This window comes from Marmota marmota, unplaced genomic scaffold, assembly GCF_001458135.2.
Source record: "Marmota marmota marmota unplaced genomic scaffold, marMar, whole genome shotgun sequence".
Classification (NCBI taxonomy): Eukaryota; Metazoa; Chordata; class Mammalia; order Rodentia; family Sciuridae; genus Marmota; species Marmota marmota.
In genome coordinates this window covers 14153120-14171911 of record NW_026000153.1, presented here as the reverse complement: position 1 = coordinate 14171911, position 18792 = coordinate 14153120, and the positions used below count along the sequence as shown (strand labels likewise).

The 18792-nt window shown below is 37.1% G+C and overlaps 1 protein-coding gene and 1 gene segment (V, D, J or C); both read left to right on the top strand.

Annotated features, from left to right (window-relative positions):
- The window catches only part of LOC107146186, a 35679-nt gene extending 20085 nt beyond the window's left edge, over positions 1 to 15594 (top strand). The window contains exons 3-6 of the mRNA XM_048786474.1: positions 6921 to 6969; positions 11419 to 11620; positions 12841 to 12879; positions 15015 to 15594. Coding sequence (XP_048642431.1) covers positions 6921 to 6969; positions 11419 to 11620; positions 12841 to 12879; positions 15015 to 15157 — 433 coding nt within the window. The 3' untranslated portion in view covers positions 15158 to 15594. The remainder of the gene's footprint in view (positions 1 to 6920; positions 6970 to 11418; positions 11621 to 12840; positions 12880 to 15014) is intronic.
- LOC107146051 overlaps positions 1 to 18792 on the top strand; it is a 170313-nt gene that overhangs the window by 58759 nt on the left and 92762 nt on the right.

The following is an 18792-nucleotide window of genomic DNA, read 5'->3' as shown; positions in this document are numbered from 1 at the left end:
TGAAGTACAAGGTACAATGTATTTTTAAGTGGAATCTGTTATAGTCTAGCTTTAATGTTTATGTTTAACACTGTAGCACTATGGAACCAAAGCCTGATTAGCCTATTATGTATGGCTGTCTTCTATCCTCTAACACAAAACTCACATGGGATATGCTATAGATGATAAGTCATCTTTGACTCATGTATGGTGTTAGTTTAGCTTCCAAGGAGTTTTATTTATTGATTGAGGTATCTTTCATCTCTCTTTGAATATCTGTAATGCTTTGGTTCTTGTCTTCTGCTGCATTTGATGTTTTCTTCAAGTTGAACATTCTGAGTATAATGATCCCGGTTGCTACTTTTCAGGAAAATGTATTAAATTTAAGTTTGGTAAAGGTACATTTTTACCAAATCATTCACTCCTGGGCTGATTTTCTCCCAAGGTACTAGTGAGAAGACAGCTGCCTGCACAAGCAGTCTCCAGAATGCAATTCACAAACCCTGGCCCATGAACCATGAACCATTGGAGCAAAAAGGGGTAATATTAGTACTTCTCTGTTTATTCGCCTTAGCTCATAGATTTAGCTGTATATTTTATAATGTAACATATTGAAAAACTGATGAATTAATATAGTTCTATAATTTATAAAGAAAATAATATAAAATGAATACTTGATGTTATGACTGGTAGAGGTATGCAAATATGTTTAGAAACTTCTGCTCTTAGCATACAAAACTCAACTCAAAGTGGATCAAGGACCTAGGAATTATGCCAGAGACCCTGAATCTAATAGAGGAAAAAGTAAGCCTAAGTCTTTATCATGTCAGATTAGGCCCCGACTTCCTTAATGACTCCTAAAGCAAAAGAAATAAAATCAAGAATTAATACATGGGATGGACTCTAAACTAAAAAGCTTTTTCTCAGCAAAAGAAACAATCAATGAGGTGAAGTGAGAGCCTACATTTTGGGAGCAAATTTTTGACACATGCACGACAGGTATTGGCTTCTTTATAATAGTTTCTTCATCATTAATAAGTTTCTCCTTGTATTATCGTTTTATTGTAGGCCGTCCGAAACTGTGTTCTTCCTAGAGTTCTCATATATCTTCTTATAAGTTTTGTAAAATAAAAGATTTCATAATACAGTACTCATTATTTTGCATTTTATTTCTGAGATCCTTCATGAATCTGGAAATGCAGACAATACTGAAAAAAAAAAGCTTCTGATTAGTAAATAAAATAAAAGCTAAAAGGGTTGAGTGGGCATTGTGTGTGAGTGCCCAAGATGGAAAGGGTAATGGATAGCTCCAAGTAATAAAAAAATAGAATTTAGAAAGCGATATAGTAAATCAACCAATCAATTGAAATTTATTTTTTGAGGGTTTCTCCCGGGGTCAAGCCTTTCTTTTTTTTTTTTAATTTTTTTTTAATATTTATTTTTTTAGTTTGCGGCAGACACAACATCTTTGTTTGTGTGTGGTGCTGAGGATCGAACCCGGGCCGCACACATGTCAGGCGAGTGCGCTACCGCTTGAGCCACATCCCCAGCCCAAAGAATTTTTTTTTTTTTTTAATTTTTTATTGTTGGCTGTTCAAAACATTACATAGTTCTTGATATATCATATTTCACACTTTGATTCAAGTGGGTTATGAGCTCCCATTTTTACCCCATATACAGATTGCAGAATCACATCAGTTACACATCCATTGATTTACATATTGCCATACTAGTGTCTGTTGTGTTCTGCTGCCTTTCCTATCCTCTACTATCCCCCCTCCCCTCCCCTCCCCTCGCCTCTTCTCTCTCTGCCCCCTCTACTGACATTCATTTGTCCCCCTTGTATTATTTTTCCCTTTCCCCTCACTTCCTCTTGTATCTACTTTTGTATAACTCTGAGGGTCTCCTTCCATTTCCATGCAATGTCCCTTCTCTTTCCCTTTCCCACCCATCTCTCATCCCTATTTAATGTTAATCTTCTTCTCATGCTCTTCGACCATACTCTGTTCTTAGTTACTCTCCTTATATCAAAGAAGACATTTGGCATTTATTTTTTAGGGATTGGCTAGCTTCACTTAGCATAATCTGCTCTAATGCCATCCATTTCCCTGTAAATTCTATGATTTTGTCATTTTTTAATGCAGAGTAATACTCCATTGTGTATAAATGCCACATTTTTAGCCACATCCCCAGCCCAAAGAATTTTAATTTTTTTTTTTTCCGGCGGACACAACATATTTGTTTGTATGTGGTGCTGAGGATCGAACCTGGGCCGCACGCACACCAGGCGAGCGTGCTACCGCTTCAATTGAAATTTAAAAACACTTTCAGACACAATTTTCATCTAGGCTCCTGTTCTCACCAATTGGGTTGGTGGCTGTAAGTGGCTGTCAATGGACAGTTTTCCTCCATGACCACATTCATCCCTCACCCTTGTTGGCAGATGGCATATGTGCTCATAGAACTTAGGCCAGGTTGATTTGGGCCTGGAGTGAACATGGAGGCCATCACAGCCTGTTCTTGGTTCTTGCAGCTAAACTGTTCATCTGCAGTGGGATGAGGAATTGGCTGATTCTGGCAATTTCTTTATTCCCACTCTGAGATAAAAAGACATAAGATTACAAAAGTGCTGCCAAAGAGACTTCTTCTTTCAACATATCAGAGAACTGGAATTTCTAGTGTAGTTTAAGTAAGAAATCTCTAATGTCACGGGGAATAGAATTCTACAGTTTTATTCTCTTATTCTAGGAAAAATAATAACTCATCACAGAACTTATTTCCTCACCTGGCACTGCTCCTATAGTGAATGTGATTCCACACAGTAAATGTGGCTTTACCGAAAGTGGAGACCTGATCACAGTTCTCACATTTGCATTTTCAGTTACTAAAGAGCTTCCTCCTTTGAGAAATGTGTTCCCAATGGCTGGCACAGATGCCTCGGTGTCTGTAAGAACAGAAGTCCCTTTCCTTTGATGGTATCTCTGAGCAGTTTTAATACAACTGAACACCTAGAAATTTAAAAATAAAGGACTCAATTCTCAGAATACTATTCCTGTTAACTTAGAAAAATAGGACCAGTTGGCCCATCTCTCTTTTTTTCCTGTTCTTACCATTGACAATTTCTTTGGTGCATTCCAAAGATTCCTGCTTCAATGGAAATAGTTTACAAGGTCTGTGTAAGAGGAAACTTACAAAATATCACACGGCACAAAACCTATAGTCAAGGAGTTGAAAGAAACTCAGAAGACCAAACTTCCAGGACAAAGATGTTAAACTCTTGGGCATGTCATGAAGCATAGGAGAAGGCTGAGATTTTTGTAGAAGCTGTGAGCAATGTGATATATAATGAAGGTTGGATCAAGATATTTGGAGGAGGTACAAAGCTCGTAGTTTCTCCCTCTGGTAAGTAACCTTTTTCCTGTTTTTACTCTAGCAATGAAAAATAGATACAGGCTTTGTAGAAGAAAAAAAATGCAATAAACTTTTCCTGACTCTACCAATTTCTTGGCCTCAGGTTAGGAAAAGCAATTTCATAGTTTTGGGATTCTGGATATTGAAACAAAATTACTTTGTACATGATTTCTTCCCTTCCCTGTTAGAAAGCATATTGAATGTGTACATTTAGAATGCACAAACACAGAAATTATAGCCTAGGGCTAGAAATTAAAATTTGGGGAACCATGTCTGTAGACTATTAGTGTAAATATTGTTGCCTCAAGATACTTTTTTTTGTATAAGGTTTTTGAAGTGAGTCTTTAAAATGGATTTTGACTAATTGCTTCTTCTATATATTATGAGATAAATAACGGTTCAGCTATCTCTAACTAATCTGCAAAATTTAAATTCTTAATTTTAATCTTATGACTAAAGACAGTAAAAATATATGTAATTATTTTAGAACATTACTATGGAGTATAAATTATTCCATCTTCTCATTTCTCTAATCCTTTAGAAGGTAGGCTAAGAATAGTCACAAGTTTATGGAGCAATGAGTTCGGTTGCATTGCCTGGAGAAAAATTGGAATTTGCAATTTCCACAAACCATTTCAGTCCAAGGTGTAGGGAAAGACTCTTCATGGTTTTACATACAAGTTGAGCATCCCTAATCTAAAACTCTGAAATCCAAAAATCTCTGACATTTCTGGTTCCAAGCATTTTATATGAAGAATATCCAATCTGTATTGTATCTGGTGGAAGACTTTGATTAAATGGCCCAGTACCATAACATTAAAGAGTTTCAGGACTTCCCTCCTTGCTTAACAGCCCAGGACAAGAGATTCTGTTATTCTTATTTCATAGATGAAGACACTGAGGCTTATGGTCATTTGTTTTCCTAGTTATAAGATTAGTAACTGTGGTAAAAATCGGGGCTCTAGGACATCCTATTGCATAGGCATTCACTAAAGCTTCAAGATATTATTCTCAGGTTCCTTGTACAGAATGGCAAGCTGTTCTTATAGCATTTCATTCCATTTTATTTCTGCGTTATATTTGCCAGAAATACAGAAGCTGGTACAAGCTATTGCAGCTGTACTGACTTTCCTTCCTCAATTGCATGACTCAGAGCTGCCTGGTCACTCATGACAGGATAGCTACAAAAATGCCCACCAGTTAGGGTCTTCTGATGAGCAGCACAGGGTTAATATTCAATGCTCCAGAAACTGCAAGGGAATGTTCAAATCAAAACCTGCCATCTTTCTACTGTGAATAGCTTAAGAGATCATCAGTAAGTATTCATATTCTGGAACAAATCAAGTCTACTATCAATGGGAATTAGATTTCAAAAAGACATTAAATTATAATTAATCCAGATACCCATCCTTCCATTCATATGAGTCACAAATATAAATCACAGCAAATATGCATTTTAAATGTTCCAATGACATTACTATTATTGTTTCTCTTTGAAAATTAAAGAAATATTAATTAAATCTAAGTTGTACTCCAGACCAAGAACTGATGGACTCCTTTAAAGGAGGAGATTCAAAGCTTCTGGCAAATCCTGAGAAATGATAAAACCAGACTTTACAACAAATGTCATATAAGATAACAGGTATAGCCCAAGCTGCCCAGGGAGAGTGGACTGAGTTCTTAAAATCCTGATACCACTCTACTAAAATCTGATTTTATTAGAGCTTTGTCTCTTTCCGGTGTCAGTTGAGCTGATTTTTACGTATTCGTATAAATACTAACAAAATATTGGTTTCAGGACAGATTCTGGCACAAAATTCTTGGAATTGCTCCTGTGTGGTCATTAATCACAGTGGACAGTCAATTCCTAAGAGGGAGTATCTTCCCTGAGCTTGCATGGGAGATATGAACAAGGAATTTATATTGTTGTAGATCCCCAAGGGATGGAGCTGTAAAACTATGCAGAAAGGTAGAAGAAAAATATAATAAACACATACTATTTTGTAAATGGAAAAAGAATCACACACAATATTTTCAAATACAATATTTTTCATTTTAGAATTAGAAAGGACATCGATGCACCAATCCTTTAGAAGAGATATGAAAAATCAATGGTCCTTTATTTTTTCTTTTTCTGGATACTAGGGATTGAACTCAGAGGCGCTTTAACACTGAGCTACATCCTCAACCCTTTTTAATTTTTTTGCTTGAAAACAGGTTCTAAATTGCTTAGGGACTTGCTAAGTTGCTAAGGCTGGCCTTGAACTTGTGATCCTCCTGCCTCAGCTTTCCATGTCTCTGGTATTATAGACATGTGCCACAGTGCTTGACTCAACAATTATTAACAATTATTCTAAGAAATAGAGGGAAGAATCACTATTTCAATGCTGTGGGGCTCATGACATCTAATGTTATGCACAGAAGGGGTCCCTTAGCAGATGGGTCAGGCAGGTATCACATAGTGACCTAAGATGGCTTTGAGAACCAGGCTGCCTGCCATTTCTCTGGTCATCTTCTTCCTTTAAGGGCCCAACCAGCAGTTACAAGTCATACTTTGGCATGTACTGAAGGAAGGTTGTTTGAAGCTGAACATTCTGGGGAAAACTGGGAATTCACAATGTGTTGTGCTGCTAGTTGAGAAGAAAGCCAATATTTTGGACGATACAAGGGAAGAGTTTTTACTTACTCACTGCACCTGCTAGCGTGAGCCAGGGCTCCCTTCCATAGTCTTAATGGGGAAGATAAAAGAGATGAGTGAGAAATACACAATTCCTATGATGATGGCTTTGGCAATTCCAGGTATATTGGAGCAAAGTAGACTTCAAACTGAGGACAGAGGAATGACCTTTCCTTTATTGCCTTAAATCTAATTGCAACCCCAAATGCTGAATTCTTATTGAAAAGGGCAAGTCTTGGTCCTTTGAAATTACAATACCATCTTGGAGCACAGTCATAGCTACTGATAACAATGAAGCTGATAATGATAAACCCTTCTCTGCTTCTATGGTATTTTTAATCCAATTGCTTTTTTATGTCTTGTTTCATTTTGGTCTCACTTCAGCACTGGTAGTAATGTTGAATTGCTTTACACTCTCATCATTGTTAATGGATAAATAACCAAACATCTTTCTGGGCACTGTGGCACTTGCCTGTAATCCCAGCAACTCAGGAGGCTGAGGCAGGAGGATAGTGAGTTCAAAGCCAGCCTCAGCAGATTAGCAAGGCACTTAGCAACTCAGCAAGATCCTGTCTCTAAATAAAATACAAAAAAGGACTGGGTTGTGGCTCAGTGGGTAACCACCTGGAGGTTCAATCCCTGGTACCAAATAATAATAATAATAAAATAATAATAACCAAACGCCTTGAAGGTAGTCACTTTGCTCAGTCACAGAACTTGTTATGAGCAATATGAACCAAGACCAGAATCCTGGTCTCTGGTTTCTTAGGAATTCCAGGACATCATGTTGACCCTAGAATTTGAAGGACACTAAACTCGTTTAACATTTTTGAAATGGTTGAAAACACTGTGGGATGCTGGTTGGAAAATTTTCGGTGGTGGAACAAAACTCATTGTCACAGGTATGTATTGGAGGGCATGTTATTTCCAAGGTAATAGAGGATAGGCAAGGAATGATTAAACTGGAATAGGACTAAGAATGTTTAGAAAAAGAGAGAATGAGATAGAGTTTCAGTAGTAACCTTACAAGAGATTTCAAAAGAAAGTTTTATACTAGAGAACAGGGAACACATTGCGCAAATATTTTGATAAGGTTTGACTCTGTGTACATTTAGACTTCTATGAAACACTTACATACAATGTTGGCAATAATATCATTCAAGTACTTGACCCTGAGACCATGTCCACTGTTATAGATTAGCCTTCGATGGACTCAATAGAGTAGAGACATTGCCTTTACTCATGACTAAGAGTCAGACAAGGGAGTCAACTCTTTGCTCCAAGGCAGACTCGGAGCTTCACCTACTCCAGATTCATCACTATTTAGTGGACATGCAGAAACATCCTTTGGTTTCAGTGTCCTAAACCATAAAATGGGATAACAGTATGAACCCAGCAAGATTACATGGGAATTGAAAGAGATAATGTGAATAGAGTTGTTTGCATATTGTTCAGTCCATAATTTTTCTGATTCAAATGGAAAGAGAGAACCTTTTCTATGATGGAAAGTTGTTTTTAGTAAAAAACATTTACTATAGAGCAGACATTCTTAAAACGATTCAGGTATATTTCTAACTGTTCCTATAAAAGATTATCTTAACATTTATTCACAATAAAATTGAATCTGGAGGTACTTGTTTATCTTTTTTTTTAAAGAGAAAGAGAGAGAATTTTTTAAATAATTATTTTCTAGTTTTCGGCAGACACAACATCTTCATTTGTATGTGGTGCTGAGGATCCACATCCCCAGCCCTTGTTTATCTTTAGCAGGCTTTTTTTTTATCACTTGGCAAGAAAAATTACAGTAAAATGTTTCTTAAAATTTTCGTTGTTGTTTTACATGCTTTGAATTTTAATATTTTTATCTTAATAATAATTTTTATCTTAATAATAACTGTATCATCAACATTTATTTATTCTGTATTTTATTGTCAATAAAAAAGGGTTTTACCCTTATTTGTTAGGAAACATTCATACAAAGCTTTTTCCTGACAAATAAGATTCATATAGAAAATAAATTCATACAGAAAATGGTCTATATAAAATCAATTAAATACAGTCTGAAACTTATAAAAAATCTGAAATACATATTTAAATATAAAATAACCATACCTCCAGATTTGATGAAGGAAAAACAGAAAGTAGAGAATACTTAAATTCTCAAATAAAGATTCAAAATCTTACTTTCAATAGAAAATGCACATGACATGTGATAAATTTATACATAATTCATCTTGCTGAATCTTCAAATACAAACAAGTTGGCAATTTAACTCACATTGCATGATTGTACAAATTAATATAAATAATTGAAGAGGTTTTGTCATTTTTAAAAATAATTAAATATATGGTAATTCTTTTATTCGTCATTTAAATAAAATAGAATTGCTGCCATTTTATGCTTCTTGAACAAAAATTGACCATGAGAAACGCTCTTAATAAGTACATTTATAAGGGAAGTTTTAAAGGACCATGTCTTTCAAAGCACAATAAACGTACTTTTCATTACAATCAAATATTCTATTTAATGCCCAGTCAACTGTTACATTGAGGATGTCACAGAAGTTTGAGATTCATTTTATCCTCAAAAAAACAAAACAAGCTTAGCCAGAGAAAAAAGGAAATACATGGTGGGGTGCTGTGCAGAAATTTTTCAAGTTTAACATTTGAGTTTCAATTTCTGTATTATAATGAATCAGATGTATTCCAATGGACAAATGTTTTCTTAAAATGAAAATTAGATTTGTTGATATGGACTAGTGACCCAAATTATGTAACTATAATATAGAATTTTAAAATCAATCTTATCTTCTACACTATGCTTTTTGAATTAAAAATAAAGCATGTGGTGGAGAAATATATAGTATCTTACTATGTGCACTTAAAAGCAAGATGAACCAAATTAAAATAAGTATATTATAACCCAATTATATTAACAGCATGTTCAAAAACATAGACATTATAGCTGACTTTTGTGTAAAAGTCAGGAGCTTTAGTCTTTTTCATCTAAAATGAGAAACCAAATTGTTCTTAAGAAATTGCCTGGGGTTAGGGATTTAGGTCAGCAGCAGAGCCCTTGCCTATCTTGATCAAGGCCCTGGATTTGGTCCTGGGCCCTGGAAAAAGAAGAAAAATAGAATTTGCCTGTTGGGTATGGCCATGCAGGCTTGTAACCCCAATAATTCTAGAGGCTGACACAGAATTTTTCCAAGTTCTGAGCCAGTCTGGGCAACCTACTGAGACCCTGTCTTAAAATAAAAGGTAAGATTGGGTGTGATGTCACATACCTGTAATCCAATGGCTTGGGAGGCTGAGGCAGGAGGATCAATAGTTCAAAGACAGCCTCAGCAAAAGCAAGGCACTAAGCAACTCAGAGAGATCCTGTCTCTAAATAAATACAAAACAGGGCTGGGATATGGCTCAGTGGTTGAGTGCCCCTGAGTTCAATCCCTGGTACTCCTCAAATAAATAAATAAATAATAGTATTGGGGATCTGGGCATGGTATGGAGTGATCCCAGTGGCTAGGGAGGCTGAGGCTGGGGATCATGAGTTTAAAGCCAGTCCTAGTAACTTAGTGAGGACCTGAGCTACTTAGTAACCCTGTCTCAAAATAAAATATAAAAAGAAGGGGGGGGGGGATGGCTGTGGTTATGGCTCAGTGATTAAGTGCCCCTGGGTTCAGCCTCCAGAACTGAAAATAAAAAAGAAATAGAAAGGAAGGAAAAGGAAAGAAATGGCCTTGAATTATTATGCTCACTTCAACTAGCCCAAAGAGCAAAGCATTTGAGTTTCAATTGAAAATCAATTAGAAAGCCAACATCTATCATTTTAGTCAATAGGTTAAAAATAATTATATAACAAATTCACATTCCAGACACACATGATATACCATTGTAAACACATGATGCTTTGGTTGATATTTTGACATTATATTTGCAAGAAACTCTAGAATCACAAATTTTACATTATACCAATTACATTACATGCCTTATTCAGCAGATTAAGATAAATAGAATAATGGAGCTTCAAAACAGTTAAATAGCATGTAGATTAAATGTGAATTTGGGGAAAAATACTGAGAGGCACATATGGATATGCAGATATGTATAGACTCTCCCAATTTATATTAAAGAACATATGAAAAATATTCTTGGTATCTTCCTAGTCACACTGAACTTCAAATGAAAACCCAAAATAAAATGAACATCTTGGAATCTTTTTTAAAGCAAAACAAAATTAGATAAGCACATCAGTTGATAAGATTAAGCACAAGATCATTTCTGAAAATAAGCAGTAAATTGTTTAATAAAAGGTACAACAATGTTGCTATTTTGCTTCTAAATTCAAGACAGTATGAATAATTTGGAGATGCAACTTTAAATACTGCCTAACCCAAAACTTGAAGTAGTTCAGATGTGAAAGTGAAATGTTATGTAGCTAGTTAGACATCAACTAGAACTCCAGGGACTTCAGAACTGGACATGGGATCTGTCTTTGAAACTAAGAGATCAACTTGATAGATTGAAAGTATAAATGAAAGTCTATACTCGTTAAAACTAATTATTGCATATTGTTCACAAAAAGAGGGAAAAAGAAGAAGAAGAAGAAAAAAGAAAATCTACATCCTGATGTTTACTCATATAAGAAATAACATAAATAGGATGCATTCTAGAATCAGCTAAATGAAGTCTAGGTTGCACAGAACCAAATACATGAGAATGTGAGCTACTTGGCCAATGAGCACAAGTGATAAAGGATGGGCAAGGGAAGCACTTTAGAAGTAACAAAGACTCATCTGCAGACAGATCACTACAACAGCCTGGTCTCCTTTCCCTCCCTGTCATCTGCCATGAAAACATGCACCACTCCAAGAAATCAAAAAAAGTAAGTGGTTTCATGAGTGTTGGTAGCTTGGTGAGGAACAGTTAAATGTCATTCCCTTCTTAGCATGAGAAGAAAGGAGGAAGGCCAGATTTGCCTCCAGGTTCTGCCATTTTATAACTCTTATTTTGGCAAGTTACTTAATCTCTTGAAACTCTCTCCATATCTGTAAATAAGGACAATAGTAAATACTTCACAACCTAGGTGGGAATGAAAGACAAGCTTGGGCACTAATTCAATGGCAACTCTTCTTCCTATTTCTATGCACTAGGTTTTTCCAAACTATGTAATGTTTCTGTTTCTCTAGTAATTCTTTTTATTTATATTCCATTTTCTCCACAGATAAAAGCTCTGATGTAGACATTTCCCCCAAGCCCACAATTTTTCTTCCTTCGGTTGCTGAAATAAATTTCCATAAGGCTGGGACCCATCTTTGTCTTCTTGAGAACTTTTTCCCTGATGTTATTAAGGTATTTTGGAAAGAAAAGGATGGTGATGGGATTCTGGAAGACCAGCAGGGAAACACTGTGAAGACTGATGACACATACATGAAGATGAGCTGGCTAACTGTGACTGGAGAGTCAATGGATAAAGAGCACAGGTGTATCGTCAAACACGAGAATAATAAAGGTGGAGTTGATCAAGAGATTCTCTTTCCTGTTATAAATAAAGGTATGTATGTTTAAATATAAATATGAACTTTATAAATGTTAATGCTTTTTCCTTGAAAACTTTTATTTTTCTTATATTCGAGATTGGGCCTCACTATTGCCCAGGCTTGTCCTGAACTTGTCACCTTCCTCACTCAATCTCTGTAGATGTGACTACAGGTGCCTGCCACATTGCCCAGCTTTAGAAATCTTGTTTGAAAAAGAGTTATTACATTTTTTATGATATATCAATGTAAAATTATATAAATTCTTCTTAAATATCATTACATTTAATGGTAGCACATGCCCTGTTATTTTACCATTTAATTAGAGTGACTTAGTCTTTGGGAAAAAAAAAAGAGAGAAATTTTTCCAAAGCTTTCTCAGCCTTTGTTTTTTTTTTCATACAAAATATTAAGATCACATGATTTTATTTTTTTTTTTAAGAATTGTTAAATGGTTTGTAGGAAACAACAAGGCCAACATATAACCCGATGATGGATCCCTTGCCAAGGATGTGAGAGGCCCTGGTTCCATCTACAGCAGTGCAAACAGAACCAAAAATGAAATAAAACAAAACTACAAACAACATACTCTAAAGCATCTAGCAATTTAGTATATGATAATGCTAAAAGGAGTTTCCACAATTGATGACTTTGGAAAGTAAGAATACTCCTGCATGTTAAACGGCTATCCAAATGCCTCAAAGTGGTCGTGGAAATGAATCATTCTTAGACTATTCCCTGTGGCTAACAGCCCTTTTAAATCAGTGAAAGGAACATAGAGCAGAACATGCAAAGAACTTTGCCATGCAAGGTCCAGATTTTCCAAGTAAGACTTCATCCTCTGGGACCCTTAGTTTTTGCAATAAGTGAGGTCTGCACAGTTGTCCTAAGATATGCATGATTTGGAATAATATGGCTTCTTTCTATTGTAGGTTATCTTGAACATTATATTACATTTGTGGTAAAAAAGAGAAAAAAAATATCTTGCATGAACTTCTACTTTTTCAAGACTAGAAAAATTATATATGAATGATATCTATTTAATTACAGCCTGAGACCAATTATTTCTATAATTGTGGGGCTCAGATTTTTAATGTCTTCCTGTCTCTCCATGGAACTGATTATACATATTTATGATTTATGCATAAACCTATATCTATCTATACAAACACTTATGCTCCCACTGTCAAATATTGGATATGAGTAATTGACCAGTACTTGCTCTCATTTCTGCCAGGTGTCACCAGGACTGAAGCTTGCTCTAAAGATGAAATCAGTAAGTTTTAGTGTATTTTTTTATCATGTCGTGCTTTAGCATTTTTCCCTTTTGTACTTCCCTGGTTTTAGGTAGAAAAAAACAGATGATTGGATGTTATAGAATAGATTGAGTGATATATTAAATTAATTCATCATTTCTAGACAATACATTATCACAGTCAACTAGTGATTTGGGGAGGAAATGATTTAAATGAAAGTTACAGTAACATGCTCTGAACTATTTCAACAAAAAGATTTTTATTATTTTAAATGATTTGGAAAAACGTGATATCAAGTTATTTCTAGTTTTTTTAAGGGTTCATGTTATTTCTAGTTTTTTTAAAATAAAGTTTTAGATTGGTGTTAATAAAGTAAAGTGGCACTTAATGCTTTTTGTGTAGAAGTTCTTGGACTGTGTTCTGTGTGCCTCCTCATAATATTCCTATCAAGTGGTATGATAGTTCTTCCAATTTTACAGATGAAAATGATCAGCTAAAATTAATTATGTAATTTGCACATGCCATACTGCCAGACCCTGAGTTTCAACTCATGCCTTCAAATGAAGATTTACTCAGTTTTCTATTCTTCCTCTAAGATAGAGTCTCAGAGCAAGAAATTCCAAAGCCTTGATCCTGAGGCAGGACGGACACATGGTGGGGGTGGGAAGTGCATGGGCCTCAGAGTACCACAGACCCCGACTGTTCCCCTTGTTCTCACAACCATCAGCTGTATCCACCTGGGTGAGGGACTTTTGCTTTGTAATACTTTGCTTATCTGCCAATAGAGAATAACTATGCCAGACTCACATTGAATGTGAATGTGTAGCAAAATTTATCTTTATCAAACTGAAAATAAGTATGAGTTTATGGCCCCTTTCTCCCTTCATATGCACACAGAAGGTGGCTGAAGGCATTGGCTCCAGCCCTGCTCACCTTATCTCTGTTCCCAGTATCCCTTGGAATGGACCTTAGCTGGCACACAGGCAAGGAGAGGCTGGAACCCACACCTGACCAAGGGCCCAGAGATGTGAACACATTTCTTGAGATCTCTTTGTACTCTCAGGGTCAACGATTCTTGAGGTCTGATTCTATGAAGATGGAACATGTATGTGGAATTTTCCACAGAAAGAGACTTTTCCTTGTGGCTCATTGATTAACTACTGTGGCCCACTGTCAGTATCTTTAATTGTTACATGATGTCATATATTTCTTGTAAAACTTCAAAGGATATCATGTGTCATTATCCCCCAAATATTAGAGTATCAACAAGAGACATTCAGAAAAGAAAGATGAGTGTGCCCCAACAACCTAATATTTTCAGAAATTTTGCACAAAAACTTTCTTTTTATTTTTCATAGTGTACTCTTTTTCCAAAATCTCCCACGTTGCACAATGGTGAATTCCACAAAACTCCACTGATTAGTCCCTCTAATAGTCTTATTACATCCATGCATAACCTGCAATGTCTCATATGCTTCGAAAGCAGAAACTCAGATTTATACTTAGGATTAAACTTTTGATGTCTAGGTAGTTTTTTGCCTTTGGAAATGTGGAATCACAGAGTAGATAAGAATGTCTTCTTTAAAAGTCATATTGTTGGGGTCAAAATCAGGGACTATCACTTAATAAAAGCATAACATCAGGAAAATTACTTATATCCATACTCTCAGATCATTAGTTTGTAGATGGGAATGAAGCTATTTTTTTCTTTCTCTCAGAGGTTTTTTTAAAGACTAAAACTTTACATGCAAAGCTCTCAGAATACTGCTTGGCATTTGGTTAGTAGTTAATGAATATGATCAACTATTTTTACTTAGAGACATATTGGAGGTGAAGAAAATCTAAAACCTAGTTATCACACATGCATTTGACCCCTATTGACCTCAAATATTAAAAATGAACCTTACTTTTTGGCATTGGGAAGGTTCTAAGTTGAGTATGGCAGAGGCTGTTAACGGACTTGACTTGCAAGCTGAACCTTGCTGTTGGTGTTTTGGGTAGAAGTGGTAGATGTTAGCCTTTGGGGTTTGGTGGGGGTAGTGTCACTTCAGTGTAGGTCACCAAAGACAAACATCTGTGGCACCCTACCTCAAGAGGTTTTTTTGTTTTTTTCATGTGAAAGAACAGGCAAAATTAATTGTATGACTTCTCTTAGATACACTGAGGCTGCAGCTCACAAACACCTCTGCCTACTGGACCTTCCTCCTCCTGCTTCTCAAGAGTGTGGTCTACTTGGCCATCGTCACCTTCCATCTGTTAAGAAGAACAGCTGTCTGCAGCAATCTGAAGAGCTCCTAACAGACAGCAGCACAACAGGATAGTATTGTGTTTTTTGTTTATTGTCCCGGAAAGTGTCTGCTGAGGACCTGGCTGGGCTTGCTTGCTGAGCATGGACTCATTAATTTCTTGTGTGTATTATTCTGTCCTCATTGCAGAAGATTTCAAATTCATCCATGAACTCAGAAACGTCATGCTGTAATAACAAAGAGCAACCTATGCAACCCCTAGTGCCTCTGTCTCCATACTCTCCATCAACTTCTCCAGACATCCCAAATCATGGCAACCTTGTTGGGGACAGAGTGCCTCTTCTAGTCATAGCCCTTAGTGCCCTTTAAGCAGAGCCCATCTTTAAGATGGTCTTCCATTCTAAACACTCTAAAGCAGCTCTCTTTGCTACTTTATTCTGTACTTTTCTTTTCACAACAGATACAATAAATTTTTAAATATCAAATGTCTACTTTTGTACATGCATATTTTAATTTTGATGAAAATGAATGGAAAGTCCAAGGTGAGAAACAGAGGATGACTTAGCCATGACTTCAAGCCTAGGTTGTTAACAAGAGTCCAACACCACATGTCCAATTCTGCCCTTGCGATGATGGTGGTTATGGGGATTTCCCTGGGGGACTGGCTCCAAGAGAAGCCACAGCCAAATGGAAACACCCACAATACTGCTCTGAAGGTTCATAGATTCAGGTTTACTTGATTTGAGAACAATGAAAATAGGAAAACATCTAATGTGACTCACACTGTATGTGCTCAGTTCTGTAACAGCTTTTTACAAGTACTATGTTTCTGGATCCTCATAATAGCCCCAGGAGAGGGGCACCAACCATGGAGAGGCAGCAGAACCAGGAGACTGAACACTTGGACTCTGTAGCCAGAGATATAGAGGGCCTAAATATCACTCCTGGGTCTGAGATTTAGCATTTGTGTGAAGTCAGATACTTAAAAACTCTCTGCCATAATTTCCTCCTATAAAATGAACTTAGATGCCCTATTCCTTGGAGCTGTCTGGATTAGATATTTTAATATTGCTTGGTGCAGGAAAGTCCTCAACAGCATTGTAACGTGATGAACTCTAAAAAGAGTACGTACTCACATACACGCCAAAGCACCAAGGAAGATCTCTGCTCTTACCTCTCTGCAGAGAGGATGGATGGAACCTGCTGCAGCTTCTACCATGCACCAGGCAATCCCTGATCCTCAAGAGCTCTTCCAGGAAGGTGTATTTATATTCCTATAGTTTACAGATTAGAAAAATTAACTTGCCACTCAAAAATCACTTTGTTGCTATTATGAATAAAGATAACACATCTTTTCCTGTGTTTATACGCTTTACTTTTTGCAGTATATAATTCATGCCTTTGATCTGTTTTAACTGAGTATAATAATACTGATATTTCTGTAGGCAAAGATAAAAGGAAATGTTCAGTGAATGGTAGGTGGGTGAAAAAATGTAAATGATTTTTTTTTAACTAAAAAGCTATTTTTCTTTAATGACTCATTTTAAAGTAATTTTTAGTTGTTGTTATTAGAGTTAAAACAACAATGTATTTAATCCTGGGAAGTTTGTTTATAATTAGCTTAAGGGGCTGGACACATAGTTCAGTTGGTAGAGTGCTTGCCTTGTATGCACAAGGCCCTGAGTTCAATTCCCAGCACAACAACAACAACAACAACAACAAACTATAATCAGCTTAAGATTTTGTGAAACGTGTTGGTTTGGAAGCCAAGGTTCATACTTGGAAATAAAATAAGAGTAACCAGACTCAAAAAATATTAAATTTACTTTAGATATCTAAATATCCTGATCCTGCACTGACCACAGCTCTTTCAGACATATTCAGTCGCTCTGTTCAGAGAGGTGGAAATCTCCCTATCCTGGGAAAGCAGACACAAAGTCAGGATTTTTTAGATCACTGAGAGCTTTGAGGGGCTGACATCATTGCCTGGGCATTAAGCAGCTTCTCATGTGGTTTCAAACCTGAGTCCCTTCCTACCCCCAGTGCATCTGGGGAGCCTTGAATTTGAGCAGTGCAGACAGGGAGAGTGCTGGTGGTAGGGGACACAGAGTTGGGGGATAGTGCTGGTGTGGTGTGTTATTTTCTCAGGCTTCTTTTGTTTCTGTGCTCTGTCAAATGTGGTTGATTTGTGTAAAAGGCTCAGAGTCAAACAGGCCCCTATTGGTTAGGGCAGTGCAGGGCTGGATGTGGTGTTAGCAGAGAAGTTGAGGGCAGTTAAACCACACAACCAAATTTGTCACTTTAAAAAGCCACAACTAATGGAAGGAAGTATTCACCTTTACACAGTTAGGCAGGGAAGGGACCTGCTCTCTCTGCCGTGGTATGCTGGGCTCTCTGTGTTGGGTATTGCAAAGTGTGTTATCCTCTGTGGGAGGTGGTTGGGAATCTCATGCTTAGGATTCTTCAGACACCACACCTTCTCTTCACTCCCCTGATACTGTTTTGATTTCTTTCTTTTTGCTTTTGTGGTGCTGGGTCCCAATGCAGCGCTTGAGCATACTATCTGTGTAAGCTATCCCTGAGTCACATCCCCACCCTTCCTGACACTGTTCTGAAGGAAAGAGCAAAGGATTCCTGAAGTCCCAAGATAATACTTAACATTCTACCAAGTGTCTGACTTGTCTCAGGTATTTAAGGATTTTTGTACCTTTTGGTTTTATTTTCTTAATATAGACAAAGCAGGAAAACCCATGTCCTTGAAGCAATTAGCATAGGTACCTGTAAATAGGGGCAACAGGAAGGTACTTCTGGAGCACAGAGACACAGAAGCCCTGAGATCACTGCATGATTGAATATCATATACAGAATCAAAGTAGTCCTTCTTCAGAGAAAACATGATATCAGATTCAACTTTAATGAGGTTTTACATATGACATTAATATCACATAACTAGGTGTTCAGAGTTACTCAGAAGAGGGGGGTAGGCTAATGTGAGAGAAAAAAAAAATGTTCCAACCCTCTCCTGCCCGGCCATAGTGCAGAGTGGGTCTTCAAGCCCTGGACTTAATCTGCCCAGTCTCAGGGGTAGTAGAAACCTTTCACACATTCCAATAATACACTCATTCTATATTTCTGTGCTTACTGTCAGCCTTTGAGAGAACAAACATTGTATCCCTCCTTCAAGGTTGAGCTCCATTCTACTGATTTATACCTGTGACCTAGGCCTTCTGCTTCCAGAGCTCCTCCTGTGGTAGTTTCTTGTCCGCCCCTGACCCCCACCTCCTTCACATCCATTTGTGTTGCAGTAGAGTCATGTGCAGCCAATATTCCCAGATGCTTTTAATAAAGTAGATCCAGGGCTTATCAGATTTGCAGTTGGTGGTTGTCCAAAGGTCAACTTACAAATGTTAGTGAAGGTGGTTTGGGCCATAATAAAGAAGTTTCATCTCGGGACAAGATCATGGTAGCAACAGCAACCTGAAAACTCAAAACTTCAGAGAGACCTGTTTCTACAAGGAGTCAGGCATTTGCATCCAGGGCTCTGCCTCCCACCACCTGTATGTGTTCAACCTTCTTCAGCTCTGAGTCCTCCAGTTTCCTGGTTTCTCCTCCTCTGCAGAGGGCCTGCCCTCAGCAGCCACAGGGGGGCACTAGAGAAGTGGGCAGAAGGAGAGTGGCAGGGGCTCC